The 17,435-nt window shown below is 44.7% G+C and overlaps 1 protein-coding gene across 1 annotated transcript; it reads right to left on the reverse strand.

Moving 5' to 3' along the window:
• Positions 1-5,390: 5,390 nt before the first annotated feature.
• Positions 5,391-17,435, reverse strand: LOC119382921 (N-acetylgalactosamine kinase). The gene is made up of 7 exons (XM_037650836.2): positions 17,115-17,435; positions 15,788-16,300; positions 14,417-14,529; positions 14,156-14,313; positions 12,068-12,292; positions 11,056-11,297; positions 5,391-6,112 (listed from the first exon to the last, which is right to left on the reverse strand). The coding sequence occupies exons 1-7, from the start codon at positions 17,126-17,128 to the stop codon at positions 5,950-5,952; spliced, it is 1,428 nt and encodes a 475-aa protein (XP_037506764.1). The 5' UTR covers positions 17,129-17,435; the 3' UTR covers positions 5,391-5,949.

The raw sequence follows: 17,435 nt of genomic DNA on the forward strand, positions 1-17,435 counted from the left end.
AAGTGAAATGCATTAAATTAGGGCCACAAATACTGTCGACAAGGGTGCAACGGTAGTCGCTTCAACCACGACCTGACAGAGCAACACCGAAATTGCAGAGACGCCGTGTTACACTTTGGGAAATTGATTTGTGCTCCACAGCCTTGAGAAGGTTAAAAATTGACATTGGAAGTTGCAAAAGGAGCACTTATACAGTAGTGACACCAAGCACAGACTTTCAAAATTACACAAACCAGCAGGGGACCCCGAGTACAGCCCTTGCCTGCTGTTGAGCCAAGTGCTATTGCTGGACAATAATAACTGATTTTTGGTTTAATAAATAACCCACGTGCTTTTTCGACTTAATCTGTCTATTTTATTTGCCTGTTGCAAAGCCACATTCATAGACAAATTTTGTATTTCTTTAGCTTGCAAGGAATTGGTACAGGCCTATGAATTGCTAAAGGTGGAGTTTATCACTCTGGTACTGGGTGCACTATGTGGCTTTATAAGAAGATTTTGCCAGTACATTGGCAGGTCATGGTCACATATTTGGTATGGCTGTTCTCGTGAAGAAGAAACCTATCAAATGATATAACCACTAGTGCTGTGGCTGCACTTCCACAAAAGTTACAGTTGTCTGAAACTTCAAATGCGTTTTTCTCAGTTTGATATTTTTGCTCAACGCACTCAGCCTTACGGGGTTTTTTTCCATGTTGTTGTTGAGTAAAAATCACAAATTTGGTATCATTTTACTCGTATTGAAACGATCTGGGGGGTGATGCTATTTGCATTACTCTAGCACCATTTTACAAATTTTAATTAAAGATACTAATGAGAGTGAATCAGAAAAAATAACCACCAGTGAATGTTCATCTGTTTTCTGACCTTCACAGTTCTCTCAAGGGAATAAAAATAGCATCACCCCCTACAGCATGATCTGGGCATTGGGCCCATGCACTTACATATTGGTTTTAGTAGGTCGAAATTGCCTAAAAGCCCCGTAAGAAGCAGGCACTAATTATTTTTTCGAACCTCGAGATCTTTTGAACTAGTGCAGCTATTAAAAAACTAATTACAGATTTGAAATCGGCATAAAAAACTGGTCAAGACAGTGAAGTTTGGTTCATGTTGACTCAAAAATAAAGAAAAAATTTTAGGACCCACGTCCCCCCTTAAGTGTCCCAGTGATGTTATACTACAAACTGGCATGTATATATTGTTATAGTATATAAAGACTGCATACTGCTTTTGTTTCCTTCACTCGTTTTCTTACATCGTGTGCTTTCTCCACTGCCACACGATGCGATACTGCATTGTGCAAGTTAGGTGAATGCATGCCCACATATCTAGTTGCCACGAGTCGTTTGTAATGATTTGCTTTTGTCTACACAGCTTTTCAGTCGTTTTTTAGGGGCGAAGCTCCTTAGGGTGTGGGTCTGTCCCTCCTCTGTAGTATGTAGTAGTATGTGGCCACTTCTAGTTCTCAGAAAAATCCCTAGCTGGCGCGGAGGCACTCGCTGCGTTGCAGGTGCGTGCTCTAGTCCCTTCCCCCCTCTCTCGCCTTGCGAGGTCGACGCAGGCAGCGTCTGCTAGCGAGTTTCTTGATTGAAAAAACCGACTGCTCGCGCTGCACAACCGTTCACTGACCACCCCGTATATATAGGCACTGGATTTTGACCTCCAAGGTAGTGCCTGTGTGAGATTTCTCCTGTGCATGATTAAACAATAAAAATTCACAGCGTACATGTAAAATTAAAGTGAGCTGCAAGTCGCCATGACTCTCATTGACCCTTTAGTATAAATGCGCCCAATCTCACGTCGTTGATGATGTACTGGGCAGAATTCACGGAAGATTCACATATGGCGCGTGTCATTGGTGGAAGGCAATTGTTCGATTTAGTGCGGCGACGTACGCTAGGGGGACCGTTGTAATGAATGGACCACGTAACCAAGAGTACAATAAAAGTTTGATGTTTAATATATACACGGTGTTTCTCACGTGTTTACTTGACCATATACTGGGCGAATTACTCGGAGTATTCACGGTTTACCGATGATTCCCTCCGGAGCTTCGCCCCACTCATCATCATTCACCCCGTGGATATGCTGTGGATTTTTTTTTTCACCTCTGGTCTTTGATTTTGACTTAAGCCTAAGACACAGAAATGTCGAAATTTCAGTCCACAACAGCAAACTTTAACTTTGGTTAAATCATTAAGGGAATATGATTAATAAAAATCGGCAGGCACGCCTAAGCTGGAGGAGGGAGTAGTATATACGTTTTGTGAAATACGTGTGCACTTTATTAACGATGGTCCCCTTTCAGACACAGCAACCAAGGAGCAGCAAACAGCAGAGATTGACAAGTAAAGCATTGTTTTATATTGTAGTGAATTTGATGTTGCTGATTTTGCCTGCCTAACTAAACAGTTAACTTCTGACACACAAGTAATCTCCTGGTGCACGGAGCATTGTGTTGTCACAAGAAATCAATGCAACTACTGTCACAAGTCCATTCCTTTCGTGTTTTTTACAACCTCGTGTCATGCTTCATCTTTCAACACCTTTGAACATAGGTGTGTGCAGGGGGTTCCCTATTAGAGGGGTCAAAGTTTCATCGCAGCACCCCCCCCCCCGCCGCATTATTCAGGTTTTGTTGAGTCAAAGGACAACATGCTTCACATTGGATGAAAAAAATGAAGATGAAGTGATGACGTCCTTCTCACAATGGCCACCCTGGCTTTCCTGTAGTAAAGATGGGAAGTAAACAATTCTTGGAATGCACCGTCAGGGGCTTTCAGCCTCCATTCTCATAAAAAATCTGCATGGCCGTAACTGAGTAAATGTATGAGGCAGACTTTGTGATAGCTCACGTGACAGCTTATGCCAGCAGGCTGCTGTCCACCCTGGAGCGAAATTATTCAATCACGGAGCGCGAATGCCTTGCTTGGGTGTGGGAAGTTGCAAAATTTCGCCCTTACTTAGACGGCCGACCGTTTACAGTGCTCACCAACCATCGTGCCCTTTGTTGGCTCGCCTCTTTGAAAGATCCCACAGGTCGTCTCGCTCGCTTGCAGGAGTATAGTACCTACACGGTAGTGTACAAGAGTGGAAAACTGCGTCAAGATGTGGATTGCTTATGCAAGAAGCCGTCAGAACTTCCTGCTGGGTATCTTCAGCCCATCGACATCCCACCGGAGCCCTTCTTCCGAGTCGGTTTGGACCTTTTCGGTCTCTTTTCCCTTTCCAACATCCACTTCAGGAAACAAGTGGGCTGCCGTTGCCACAGATTACGTGAGCCGCTCTGCAATCACGCGAGCCCTGGCAACCAGTTGCACTACAGACATTGCTGATTTTTTACTTCGGGATTTTATTTTAGTGCACGGTGCCCCACGACAATTGCTGACAGACCGAGGCCATACTTTCCTTTCGCAAGTGATTGACGATATCCTGCGTTCCTGTTTCACCTAGCATAATAAGCTCATGACCTCGTACCACCCCAAGACAAACGGGCTTACAGAGCACTTGAACCGGACCCCGACAGACATGCTTCTGAAATACATGTCAATCAACCATCGTGACTGGGACCTTGCACTGCCATACATGACGTTGGCCTACAACTCCTTCCGGCAAGACACTGCTGGATACTCACCGTTTTACCTTTTGTTTGGATGCGAACCAACATTTGGGACGTATAACGCCAAATATTATTATTATTATTATTAGTGTCTGAGAGGGAGAGAGAAAGGTAAAAGAAAGAAAGGGAGGTTAGCCAGAGGAAATTTCCATTTGGCTAAGCTGTACTTTTGAGGGAGGGAAGGGGTGAGAAAATGAAAGAGGAGAAGAGAATTTGTAACAATGATGCTACACAGTTGTGACAATAGCACTGTCCGAAAGCAGCACGCCAACATAGTTGGTGAACTGCTGATTGAGAAAAGCACAACTCATCAGAGGGTATATGGCATGTGGCCCACCAACAGTTCACGACAAACAGTAATTTGTATTTCAAGTAATGTTGCTGCAGTGCATGTGTTGTAGTTTTCCTTCAAATACAAAGGACAATGTAGAAGCTGGCAATTGTATTATAGTAGTTGTACTGAACTTCATAAAGGAGTTTGGAAACACTCTACCAACATTAACAAACATGGCTGTTCATTCTACCCAGGCATGTACAAGCATCGTAAAGGGTTAATTTTTGAGGAGTCAGCTTCGCATTTCTAGACATAAATGTATGGAATGTCTGGACAGTGGGAGAGAAGTCTAGTTTGTAGTTTCCAAAGTAATTTTAAATGCGTAAGCATTTCTGTGCCAACTCAACGAGAAACCTGTGTATCCGTCCCTCTGTCACATAGGATGAAACGCTATAAAGAAATAAATGTATAAAACAAGAATTTTGATGGGGTGTTGAGTATTGAAACAAGGGCCCCACACTAGCAAGCGGAGTTCGTTACCCACTGGGTTAAGCACCCACGCTTGCAGAAGCCGAATGTATCGGAGCCATATGAATGTGTTGTACTGGCAATACAAAAGACGTGCGAAAGGAGACCACTTTCTATGAATGCTTTGTTGAAATATTTTGTGATGGTGTAATAAAAGCCCTTTCTAGAACAACATGAAAAGCCAACATGAAGCATTTCACTTGGGAAAATTCCCACTTCCCAAAAATTTAATGGCAAACAAGCATTTCAATGGTTGCAGTATGCGCCTTCCATTGGGTCATTCCAGACACTGATGAACGCTAGCAAGAAGAATGGCGCTGTGCCGATGCCATCTGAAAAAAACAGTCTAGGGAAGGCCGTGATGCAGAGCAGATGCAGGAAATACAAGCCCAACGTGATACTAGATGTCATCAGGGAAAAAAAAGACTGCAGTACTTGTGTCATACACAGCACCATACAAGGACTAAACAGCAGCTTATTAGTGCTAATGATGTACAATTGTTGAGGTTTTAAGTCCCACAACCACAGTACGATTATGAGGGACACCGTAGTGGAGGGCTCCGGAAATTTTGACCACCTGGGGTCATGCACCTAAATCTAAGTATGCGGACCTCTAGAATTTCACCTCCAAATGTGGCTGCCATGGCCAGGATTTGATCCTGCAACCTTTGGGTCAGCAGCCAAGCACCGTAACCACTAGACCACCGTGGCAGGGTAGCAGGCGATTCCTAGCACATGCTTATGCGTCAACGGGACAACTACCATAGGAGATTGTCTAGAGCTTTTAATAGAGTTGTCTTTTTGGAGTACTATTCTAATAATTTTTGCTTCCTTGGAGTAGCAGCAGTTTCACTTATCAGTGACTTTGGTGCTTCAATTGTTTTATTAGCTACCATCAACTTGGTGTAAAAAAAGAAAAGTCTGCTGATATCTACATACATATATAGAATCAGTCACACTGTCAACATCCAGAAATGCAATCAGCTTTATTGGTAAAAAAGGCTTGTTGCTGATAACAAGATGGTGCTTTGGAATGTAGTACATCTGCATGCAATGTAGCTGCATTGCCCTGTTTACTTGTACAAAGCACCCAATGTGCAGCTTAAAAACCTCATTGCATGTGTATAGACAGTACTTGTAAAAGTTGGCTATTTTCTTGACTGAAGCAATGGCCAGGTAAATGGAAGTGCACCAGACTAGCATTTTGTTTATTTGCTACAACAAAATTAAGAAGGTAAAATAATGCTGCTATGCAACACAGCTTCTGGGACAGGATAAAAAGTATGAATATGACTGGTGTAGGCTCAAAAGAGCATCACAATCTCTTCTTTTCTTCCTGAGCAACTGTGTTATGGTGGGAAGAGTAAATGGCAGATGTTTGTTCATTTTGATTTTTCATTTGCTTTTCTTACACATATCAGCTGAATGGGGAATGGTCGTGCCCACAAGCCAGAAAATTCCAGCTTTTGAGTTTCCAGAGTATTCAGCACAGACAAGCTCACAACCATTGGTATTGCAGAATGTGTGACTAGGGTACAAATATGGCAGCGCCGCTGCCAGGCTTGGTGACAAACATGGCCGTATCTTTTGCCACGCTGTCACCAAACTTCCCATAAAACTTGGTGCCAACTTCCTTCAGGAAGGCATCCAGCTTGTCCGAAGGCACCAGAGAAATGCTACAGCCTCCCCACCTACAACATAAAACAGGAGATGAGGAAAGCATGGACTGAATCTGCTACAAGCATGGAGTTCTGACACAAAAATTCGACATATTGTTTTTTCTGTTGCAATAAGTAGCTAACAACCCGCTTATCATGGCTGGAAGCCTCATTTGCTTGAGCATGAGACAGTTAATTATTTGGAGATGGTTTTATGGCGTCCAGTCGCACTTTCAGTTTCAAAGTGTGCCGAGTGAGGCGGGACCCAGAATGTTCTTTTTTTTATGTACACGTAGCATTCTTGTGAGCACAAAAACTGCCTTCACATGAGCACTGCATTGACAACTCTTTTCAACAAAGGTCCCTGGGTGCTGCAATAATCCTCTCTGGGATCTTGTAAGTAGGCGTGACCCTCCAAAAAATGCACTGCCGAGGCAGTGCCTTTGTACTCCCATGCAAGTCCATAAAGGAGGCCCATCCGCTTTCCGTTGAAAATGTCTGCTAATGGTGTATCCAGATGACAGACTGACCCGCGGGCGGCTGAGTCACGTGACAGTAGGAACGCGAGTGGCCCGTCCGCTTGCTCGATACACACGTGCAGTCAGAAACGGGAGGAATAAAGCACGGGCCGAGTCTTGTTCCAACCGTAGACGATACAGCGCGCGCGTCTCAAAAAAGAAACCGCAAGTTCGTAGAGCCGCCGGCGCACTCGGTTACTGAAAAAAGAAGGAAAAAAACCTGTCTTGTTGACACCCCACCCCCCTGAGCACGCGGCCCGCAGGCGAGGAGGGGGACGGACGGTTCGTGAAAATGTTTTCGGCATTGTTGACCCTCCCGATCCGTGGCCCAGCTACGGACTCCCCCGACCGGAAGTGGAGGGTCACGTGACGGCGAGGCCGCGGGCCAAAAGAGCGGTTTGGCCCATCGTCTGGATGCACCATAAGAGAGAGCGCTTGCAAGGATCATGGCAGCCAACGCAAACTCATGGTGCAGCTGGTTGTTGGTTGCTTACAATGAAAACAAGCTGGTGCCGATGTCATGAGGTGGGGCGCTTCGCGACACGTACTTTAAGATTGATTTTAAATACGCTCTGGGCTATATTAGCCGTTGATATTCTGTAGACAATGTGTGTGCCCACACATATCTATCCCACAAGGTATCTCGGCTTCAAAGTTTTGTGTCAGTACTCCTTCAACGTTCTGAGCATCTGTCAAGCAGATACAGAGAAGCAAGCTTTAATAAAAGCCTTATCTTTATGTGCACATATGAGTGCAAACAATTGTTTAATATTGACTAAAGCTATGACGAGCATGACTTCAGGCTAAAATGTGAGTACGGCATGACTGGAGCTTGACGTGAAGATGTCATTTATGGCTACGCCGTATCTGCTATGAAAATGAAACCAATATCTCCAGTTTTCTGTACTGTAATTATTCTTTGTAAACATGCACACCTGTTCTCACACTATTGCAGCCTTAGTATATTATACTGTTAACGTCGCAGTACAGAATGCAGAACCTTGTAAGGTACATCAGCAAGGCCACAAAACAACAAAGCTTTTTCACCTGATTATAGCATATCGCAATATAATGAAGATTGTAGTTGGTGACAACCTAGCTGAACAGTAGTAAATCTACAGCTGTCGAACTCAAAGAGGATTCAGATTTATGCGCCAGCAAATTATGATTGCCCATTTCCATGTCGTCAAGTGTTTTTGCATGTTAAAGGGGTCATGAAGCACCCCTTGGGCTGATTGAAGAAACACATCCTGCGGAAAGCTGACACGGCTATGAACTGCTCTGCCAAATATTACAGTCGTGCGCGCCGCGTAATGGCCACAAGCGGAGCGCGAAGTTGCCGTTTCCCCAGGCACCCTCTTTTCAAACAGAGGCCGGTTCTCACTCTCGTCGGTGGGCGGGGCGTCTGTCCGCTGTACGTCGCAAGAGACATAGCATGCTTATTGGCCGATAGCCGACGTAAATCGAGAGCGGCGTTCGGATCAGATGCGCTTCTTGCCGCGGGGTGCCGCCACTTGCCGGCGCCGCACTCCTCAGTACACGGTAGCCGCACTCGCGCAAGCGAATCACAGCGGGAGAGCGATCGCGTTTCATGACGCGCGCTGGCGTAACTTCTTTCCCCCATGCCATCCCTCCCTGTCTAGCTTCCAGTGCGCTCGTCGGCACGAGAAAAGAGAGAAAGCGCTGGGAGCGTGCGCCAAACCCCCGTAACTCCGCTGATTCTTGACGGATTCGAGAAATTTTTGCGGCAATCGATTCGGGAGGCAGTACACTCCGATACTGAGGCCATTAGATCATTACTTGGAAAAGTGGTTCATGACCCCTTTAAGGATTGTTTATATTGAGAGCCGGAACATTGTGGCAATCTTTAAGGGAGATCCTGACATCAGTACTTGGCCAAAAATGATGTTTTAGATAGAAACAACAAACTTTTGTTTTCCGATCAACAGAGAACAGCAGATAAAAGATTTTGATTGAACTAGGGTCATCACAGCTGTCTCCCAGAGGTGAAGGGGAAGTGTACTGCAGTGTTGTTGGGGTTGGGGGGAGCTTGTGCTGAATTTTTAGGTTTTCACCAAGCTTTATACTGCTTTATAGTACAGTGCTGTAGTTGAAGAAGATGCATAGACAGGCAGCAGTGAGTTTAACCAGAGGTGATTCTGCTGGCTACCCTGCTTAGGGGCTTAGAAAGAAAGATGAGCACAGGCAAGGTTAACTTTGTACACCATACAGCGGTAGCACACGGAATTCCCAAAGTCTACCAAAGGAACTCGGGAGCTGAGGAACTTCAGTTGTGCAAATAAAGTTTTCTACACAGAGCTCCTTTAAAAACACTAGCCTAGAACTTTTTTTGTTTCTATAGTGAATGACTGTCCAGTCTGTCCAGCACTGAGCGCATCATTTGCCTCTTTGTGCTATAGCTCACAGGAGCATGCACCATCTTTGCTAATACTACTGAGATTAGTGCGAGCACAAGGGAAACAATGAGTGCTTGTTCAGCCACTGGGAAGGGACATTCGATGTACAGGTGCATTATTGTAGACTCTGGAAGCACTTATGCTAGCGCTTATGGTGATACTAAAGCTAGGGGAACCACTTTAGCAGAAAAGGATCCTAAAGCTAAATGTCGCAGTTTCACCCAAAAGGTGAAACATTGGTAGCTATAGCGAAGCTTTGACCATATAAATTGCAACAGACGTCTACTTACTAAAACATAATTTTGGCATGGGTCACGTGTGCGCAGACAGTCAGGAACAAGTGTGCTGGCAGCTAGAGGCTTCACCATGTCACCGCATCTCCGAAAGTTGAGGTTACCCTGCCCACAACACTAGGTGCGTGAGAGCACGGCATGCATGAAGTGACCAGTCATCCCAATTCACCTGCAGCCTCTGCTCCTTTTGCAGATTATGCTGCGTGTGTGGGCCACGTATGTGCTCAGCTGCACGGATAGAAAGTTGCTAACGAAATTATCCCCTTCAAATGCAAGTGGTTAATGACCTCAGAGCCCAGCTGCTGTGTATGACTGGATAAATGTCGCTGTCAGAAAAGACAACGATACATCCACACGTGTGATGAAAAAAAAACGCCAGGCCTGCGCTGAAACCGCAGCACAGTCACAGCGAAAGCTGGAAGAGCGGCGTTTCAAGAGTCCGTTGTAAGCTCTCTTGGGGCTACAATACAAGTACACTAGAAGGGTACCCACTACGCCATAAATCAAATTTTCGTGAAGTTGGGAAGCGCCTACTAAGCCATTATTCGTCATTCTGCGGAGAAGCGAGGCACCAGCTACACGTCTGTAAGGGATTATGTGCACTTTTGTTGACGCGACGACTGATGACGATGAAGAATTATGGCTCAGCCCTTTGTAATGGGTTGGAAGCTTTAAACGGCCCACCAGTTATGTAATTTGCACTGGGTGACGCCCGGTCGCTATTTCCCTCTGCCGTCATGCTGTATAACATACGCTGACGTGGGAGAGAGACGGGGGAGGGGTGCGAAGAACTTTACTGAGACCCCGAGGAAATGGATCATGCGCTTATGGGCTTCCTTGGCAACCAATACAAGTACACTTGCGAGGAACCCACTACGCTATAAATCATTGTAATTTTTGAGAAGTAGGGCAGCAGGCACTGTGCCATTTTTCGTCATTCTACGGAGAGCCGTGCTATCTGCTAAATGCATGCAAGGCATTATGCGCACTTTGTTGATGCTGTGCCTGATGACGACGAAGAATTATGGCAGAGACCTTTGTAATGGGTTGGAAGCAATCAACAACCTACTCGTTGCGCAATTCGCATTGTGTGACACCTGATTATAGAATTCGCGTTGTGCGACGCTTGGTGCTTATTTTACTCTTCTACCACGCTATATTGCATATGCTAATGTGGTTCGTTCCCGACACGAAGCCTGTATAGGACCTTTTTGCAAAGCAGTTTCAACCACCGGCATGGCTCAGAGGTTGAATACTGGGCTCACACGCAGAGGGCCCAGGTTCGAACCTCGTTCCACCCTGGAATTTTTTCTTATTTCGTTTTTTTTCTTATTTCGAGCGATACTGGTTACGGACACCGGCGGCGGCGGCGGCGGCGGCGGCGCCAAAAACGGCCGGTGAAATGATCTCATAACAGCTTTCGCTATAAAAGTCGTGAACATGGGGCGTCGCCGGAGCCGACGTTTCGACAACCGGACTTGTCTTCTTCAAATCTGCAACTGCAGCTGTAGCGTTGAAGAAGCCAAGTCCATTTGTCTAAACGTCCGCTCCAGCGACAACTTGTGTTTTGAATTTTTCATCTCTTCAAGCTACTATCTCCCCCTGAAGTTCTGCCTTTTTCTTTGGATCTACACAGGTGGTAATGCAAAGCAAGATGGAAAGGTTTGTACACTTGCGTACTTGATGACGATGCCCCAACATAACATTAAAGGCTGTTTAAGATACGTATAAGCAAGAAACGTGCATACCCTGCGCCAGTGAGGCGGGAACCCAGAGCACCGGCCCGCAGTGAAATCTCCACCAGGAGATCAAGGTCCGGGTGGCTACACTCGTAGAGGTCACGGCAGCTTGTGTGACTGTCGTTCATCAGTTGCCCAAGCTTGGAAAGTTGCTCGGACGGTGACAAGGTTCCGTGACTCCCTTCGCATACGTCCTTGAACTGCCATACCCGGTTTGCCTCTTCGTATACATGAACTGCTCGCTGGTGCAGCTGCAGAAATGTGATGACATTGCACATTTTGTTTCTTTTGTCAAAGTGTCGACACATGAAGACAACCTAGTTAAATTTTGTTCGAAGCAGTGGCAGAGAGAACAGGTATATTTCAGAAAGACATGAGTAAATATGCAGCGCAGATAGTATGCCACCCGACTTCATGATGGGTGGAGGTTCAACATTTCTAAAGGAAACATTTTCCTCTCGCATGATCGTTCACAGCCTTGCACGTTTCGCCTGTCTGCGTGATTAAAAGAATGCAAGAACTTCCCTCATGGCTTTCGAATAAAATGAATCGTCTTGGATTTTTGGCCTGCTGTGGCACTTTGCAGAGAGATAAATATTTTTTACAGCAACCTTCACACAGTCACTCCCTTAACATCTGAAGTGGATTTGGCTGGTCGACTTCTTCAGAATGAAGAAATTGACAAAGCATGCATTTCATTTTCTTTGGTTTTTCTTTTGATTTAGTGAAGCAGTGCAAGATCATTTCCCTGCTTTTTCTAATTGTTGGCCTTTGTCATTTATACCTAAGGTACTGCATTACGACATCATCGGTGACTGGTGTAGGAGCTGTAACAGTGAACTACTGTTCGAACATAAAGGCTGCCCATTCCTATGGCCATAAGTTTCAGAGCGTCTATGAAACTCCTTTACTGTTTCACTTTTGTTGCTGGGACAGCTATCTCATCAGTCTGTTCGGTGTAATGGCTTTTTATGCCGCCCTCTTTCATATAAAATAAAAATGAAGCATTAAGCTGACTCACCTTAAACTCTTGCAGGTGTTTGGTATTTTTTCCAAGGAAGCACCTCTCAAACTGAGCGTCGTCCATGCCAAAGAGGGTACAAAGCTCATCCCTTGTGTAGGCGGCTGGATGCAAAATGCTCTTGGCCAAGGTTCCCATTTCGTGCAAGGCAACTCTGAGCAGTGACTGGAGCTCTCCGAGCTTCAGGTGTTTCCTCATCTCAAGACCTTGAGCTTTAGCAATCACCTGAATACAATATGAGGAGGAAAATAAATATCAGTCAACAAGGAGTCACAAATTTTCATGAATGATTCATAAAAGCACACACAGACACGATGACATCAGTGGCAATGGGTGCCATGGGTAGCTTTGAAGCAGTTTTTTATTGTTGCTTTGAAGAGAAAGCATGTTTGTGTGGCTGATGTAACATCTGGCATTTTATTTGTATATTAATACTTTAATCCGTCTTATGTACCGTTAAAATGCAAGACATTGCACTCTATCAATCAGGCAAGCATGTATTCTCATCAGTGCAAAAGAAAAATGTTATTTCAGATCAACCACTGGTATTTGCAACTAATGTGTGCACTAAATTTGCATTACAACACTAATTATTTAGAACAGTATCATGTAAGGAACAGATAGACTTGAACTGCATCACGCCCATATAGAGACAAAGTTATACTGCTTTTGCACTGTGTTATAACTATTACAATGAAGCAGTACAGCAGCAACCCATCTGTATGTTTTAAGGGAAACATCTATGATCATGGAATGCGTAACATCCAATAACTTTTACCATAGCACTACAAATGAGGTAGAAAGCTCTTCACATAATACTGTAAGAAAGCCCACAAATTATTAAAGCTTGCCAAACTGAGACTAATAAAAAGAAACAACTACTGAGGACTTGTAAAGTTGTGATAGTCTCTACAGTAACATTAAGCAGTCAACTTGAGCGCTGTCAATGAATGAAGCTACACTTGTTGCACATCATCTCTGTTTTTGAATGTGGCCGGAGAGAATGCAAATATGACAAATAGGGAACCGATAGACATAATCCTATAGTTCGTGATACACATGATCGAAATGCAACCAGCATTTCAGACCATAACAGATGGAAAAATGTAATGAACAGGAATGAAACAAAAAAACACCAGACCTGCGCGGAACATGCAGCACAGTCACAGCGAAAGCTGCAAGAGTGGCCTTTCTAGAGCCCATTGTAAACTCTCTTGGGGCAACTACTACAAGTGCACTTGCAAGGTAACCACTATGGCTAAATCATCTTAAGTTTTGTGAAGTAGGGAAGCACCTACTATGCCATTATTCGTCATCTGCGGGGAAGCGAAATACCCGCTACATATCTGTAAGGCGTTATGTGCACTTTGCTGACACTGTGGCTCATGATGAAGAAGAATAATGGCTCAGCCCTTTGTAATGGGTTAGATGCTTAAATGACCCACTCAATATGCAATTCACATCGTCTGACACCTGGTTGTTATTTCACTCTTCTACCATGCTATATTGCACGCTAACGTGATTCCTTGCTCGCCTGACGTGACGCCTCTATAGGATCTTTTTGTCAAGAAGTTTCAAGCACTACCGTGGCTCTGTGGTAGAATACTCGACTGCCACGCAGAAGACCCGGATTCAAATCCCATCCAATCCTGGATATTATTTTCTCATTTCACACGATAGTGGTTACGGAAAACGGCAGCGGCGGCGGACAACTATGCCACCAAATCAGCTGCTGTTGTGATCTCATAACAGCTTTCACTGTAAAATGTAAGGCTGTAAGACACAATTTTCACAAGGAAGTGTCCTTAACCTGCGCCTAATTTGCTTCAGAGTTTTTATGGTCTTTGCAAGTCTCCTCGTTCAAAGCAAACATTTTTCATGTTAACTGCAGAAAGACAACATTATTACATCATGCATGTCGTAACACATGCATGTTTCCATTAACTGTATTTTTCCGAGCGTTTCTTTCTGCTGTGAATAAGGGAAGCCAGCCAGGTGCATTCAAAGCAGGAGTCAGCTGATCACATCACTAGACATGCACATTTTGAGAAATGTACACTTTGTCAAATAAGTTCAGAAGTACGAAACCTGCGCAGCGATGTGGCATTCCACTACACGGATATTGAAATCCGATGTTGCCGCCTTGTTCATTTCTACAAGACTGTTGGCGACTACAAATGTTGCCCCCTCTGGTAGAGTTATGCTCGTGGTTCTCAGTGGATTGAACTCAATGAGCTTAGCGGTACCTGGGAGAGAGAGAGAGATAAAGAACTGTTACACAAGGCTTGTTTAAAGTTTGGTACTGAGCATGTTTCATAAAATATTTAGCTGCACTTGAGAAACACTGACCTGGTTCAGCAAGGAATGCAATGGCCTGGTCCATTCCACCTCCTTGGGTGCCAATATACCTTTCAGATGCAGCGCACAGTGATGCCAGCTTCACCTTTGGTACGACAGCAGCCCTGGGTTATACAATCACATGGCTTAATCGGTTTTAAAAAGCCCGAGTGCATTAAAGACACGACAAGCAGTGAAAATCACAACATCACTGAAGTTTAATGCATCACATTACATCACCTGACAGCTTAAATGAGCGTCAAGCATTCCCCTAACTCAATCTCCTGCACTAACTACACATACCTTACATTTGAAGATTTTCTCATCTTACCACTTCGTCTAATTCTTTATGTCAGCAACTATGCATCAAATTTGTTACCCATGTCCATCTCTGGGTCATTTCCAGCTGCAATATTGACTTAGTCTCCAATCCATGCTCCGTTATTCATCTCTTAGCACTATACTACTCGATTTCCATTCCACTGCTCATTATGCCATCCTACGTTCCTTCAAGGTCTTCCAATGGCTTCCAATATTTCATCGCAAAGCTCGATTTTAACAAAAAAATTATATGTACTTTCTTTTTCGTACACATCGACCTTCGAAGTGCTTGCACACAGCAAAATCTACTCTTGTTCTTTAGTTGATCGGTTTCAATCAACTTAAACCCAGCTAGGCTAAATCAGGTCAAGTTGACTGTGTTTACTCATTAATTTCTTGCTAACTTTCTGCTATATGCCACTGTCTCAACACGAGTTCATTAAATGGTAAAGTTTCACCACACTAGGAGCACTTATGTGCTACTCATCTTGCAAACGGATCTTTTTATAAGACAGGAAATTGGATATTTACATCACGGTCGCAGCTTTAGAAAAGATGTACGAGTTTGTTGCCACCAGGCTGACTGCAGGCTGTTTGAGGGTGCTTCTTTTGTATGCCATAAGTTTCAGAAACTTTGCGAATGAAAATAGCTCTCAAGCTTATCATTCATACGTATGAATTGTCAAAAGTGCCACGAGGACTGAACCATGTAGTAAAAAAATGTGCATAATGAGGGTTCCGAGTAGTCCACATACTTTTGCGAAAGAAATGAAAAATTCTTGAACCCAGGGTGTCGCTGGAGCCAATGTTTCGACAAACGATCTTGTCTTCTTCAAGGCTGCAACTGCCTACCTTAGCACGTGGTAAACAGTTACAGCCTTGAAGAAGACAAGACCACGTGTCTAAATGTTGGCTCCAGCGAGACCCTGTATTCAAGAATTTTTCATCTCTTTTAGCTTTGATCTTTCCCTGAACAAATGCCACTGTTGTGAAAGGTTGTTCTTCCTTACTGTTTTCTATGCGACAACACTAAAGTGATGAGGTTAAACATTGATGATTTACTTGTTTGCCTGTAGTGTAGCAAGTGCAGCAGCGCAGACCAATGCACTCGAGCTCGACAAACCGGCCGACTGCGGGACAGTGCCGTGAACCATGACGTCCAAGCCAGGTGGAGAGACACCCAGATCACAGGCTCCTGCATCTTCTACAGCTGCTTTAACTCCGCACATGAAATAATGATGCCAGCATGGTTGGACGTCATCGATCTTGAGACCATCTATGGGTGCTGAGTAGCTTGGGTAACGGCTGTCGACATTGGCCAGCTGCAACAATGTGGAGTTGTTGTGTCCGCAGGCCAGCAGAATGTCCTGTTGGACTGCCATAGGTAGAACAGCATATCCACAGTAGTCAATGTGTTCGCCAATCAGGTTAACCCGTCCGGGCGCCCTGACGTAAAACTCGGGATCTTTGCCAAATGTTTCACGGTATTTCGAGCGCATCAGCTCTAAGCGCTCGCGGTGGTCTTGATCGTGAACATCAGCCAGCTTCACCAGCGGTGGGCATTGCACTGCATGCCTGCGTAATGTTTGTATCAGGTTTCAGAAAAATCTTTCTCGCGCGATCACACGGCTTCAATTGTACTGACACCGCCAGCAAAGCATAAAAAAGAAAGTTAAAAGTCAAAACTGGATCAGCACATTCCCAGGAAACCGGTTGTCACAAGGTGCATTTTCGATCGCGATCGAATTTTTCGGCCGCAATTGGCATCATTTGCTCAAGTTGCGGAGTAACCAGTTGCAGTCGAGGAATTCGATCCAGATCGAACTCTATCGCTCTTGAAAAAGGCCGTGTGACAACGGTACAAAGTGCCTTTTACCGGCATCATGCGGGTACTTTCGATCGCGATCGAGCCTGATCGCCATCGAATTCTTTAGCGATTAGATCCTTTGTGCGGGCTCACAGGAGGAGGCTGATCGCAATCGAAAGCGCCCGTGTGACACCGATAATAAAGGACGTATAGGTTTTTCCAAGATATATAGATAAGCCCATGTGTACTCTGCGACACGGTGCTATTTTTCCACCGTGCTTTGCGGATTACAGTTATCGTGCATGATTTTTTATTTCTTTACACAAATATTTTAATGTTTGGTTATCACTGTGTGATATACTTTCACTTGTTACACATACCTCGGCCCAGACTGTTTGCTGGTATAAATAACTAACAAGCATATCCTGGGACAACGCCTTTGCGACGGCGTCATGTGCAACTTGCAGCGATTGACAAAAAGAACGCAGCAGTGAATACACGAAACATTTCGATTTCTTCGGCATGTATACGTCATCGAGATTCTTAGAAGTCAGCGGAAACCATAGCGGGCAAAGTACTTACACCGGCTCTCCCATGATAAAGCTTTGATACGTGTCCAAGCCGTCGAAGCGATGAGCGCGTTCAGACTTTCACCGTATTTTGACGGGCACGCGAGCACCGTCAGCACGCCCTCGACTGCTTTCGAAGCTTGTCTGCGGGCACTTCAGCGAAATCTAATCATGCCAGCTGCGTTACAACACCGGTGGGCTGACGCTCTGAACAACGCTACGCTCCGCTAAAGTCAAGCGAAATATTTTTCTCGCATTTAGTACATTCGGTACTGCGGCTTACGTCAGATGACAGCTCCCTTTTATGCACATGTGAAATAAGAAAGGGGTATCG

This window comes from Rhipicephalus sanguineus, chromosome 2 (genome assembly GCF_013339695.2).
Source record: "Rhipicephalus sanguineus isolate Rsan-2018 chromosome 2, BIME_Rsan_1.4, whole genome shotgun sequence".
In the NCBI taxonomy this organism is placed as follows: domain Eukaryota; kingdom Metazoa; phylum Arthropoda; class Arachnida; order Ixodida; family Ixodidae; genus Rhipicephalus; species Rhipicephalus sanguineus.

Bases quoted from the DNA above. Each gene is read 5' to 3' on its own strand.
- LOC119382921 (XM_037650836.2), bottom strand. The intron at 14,314-14,416 runs GTCAGTGTTTCT...TCTCTCTCCCAG, and splicing joins TGCATTCCTTGCTGAACCAG to GTACCGCTAAGCTCATTGAG. The intron at 12,293-14,155 runs GTTTCGTACTTC...TATTGTATTCAG, and splicing joins AATGCCACATCGCTGCGCAG to GTGATTGCTAAAGCTCAAGG.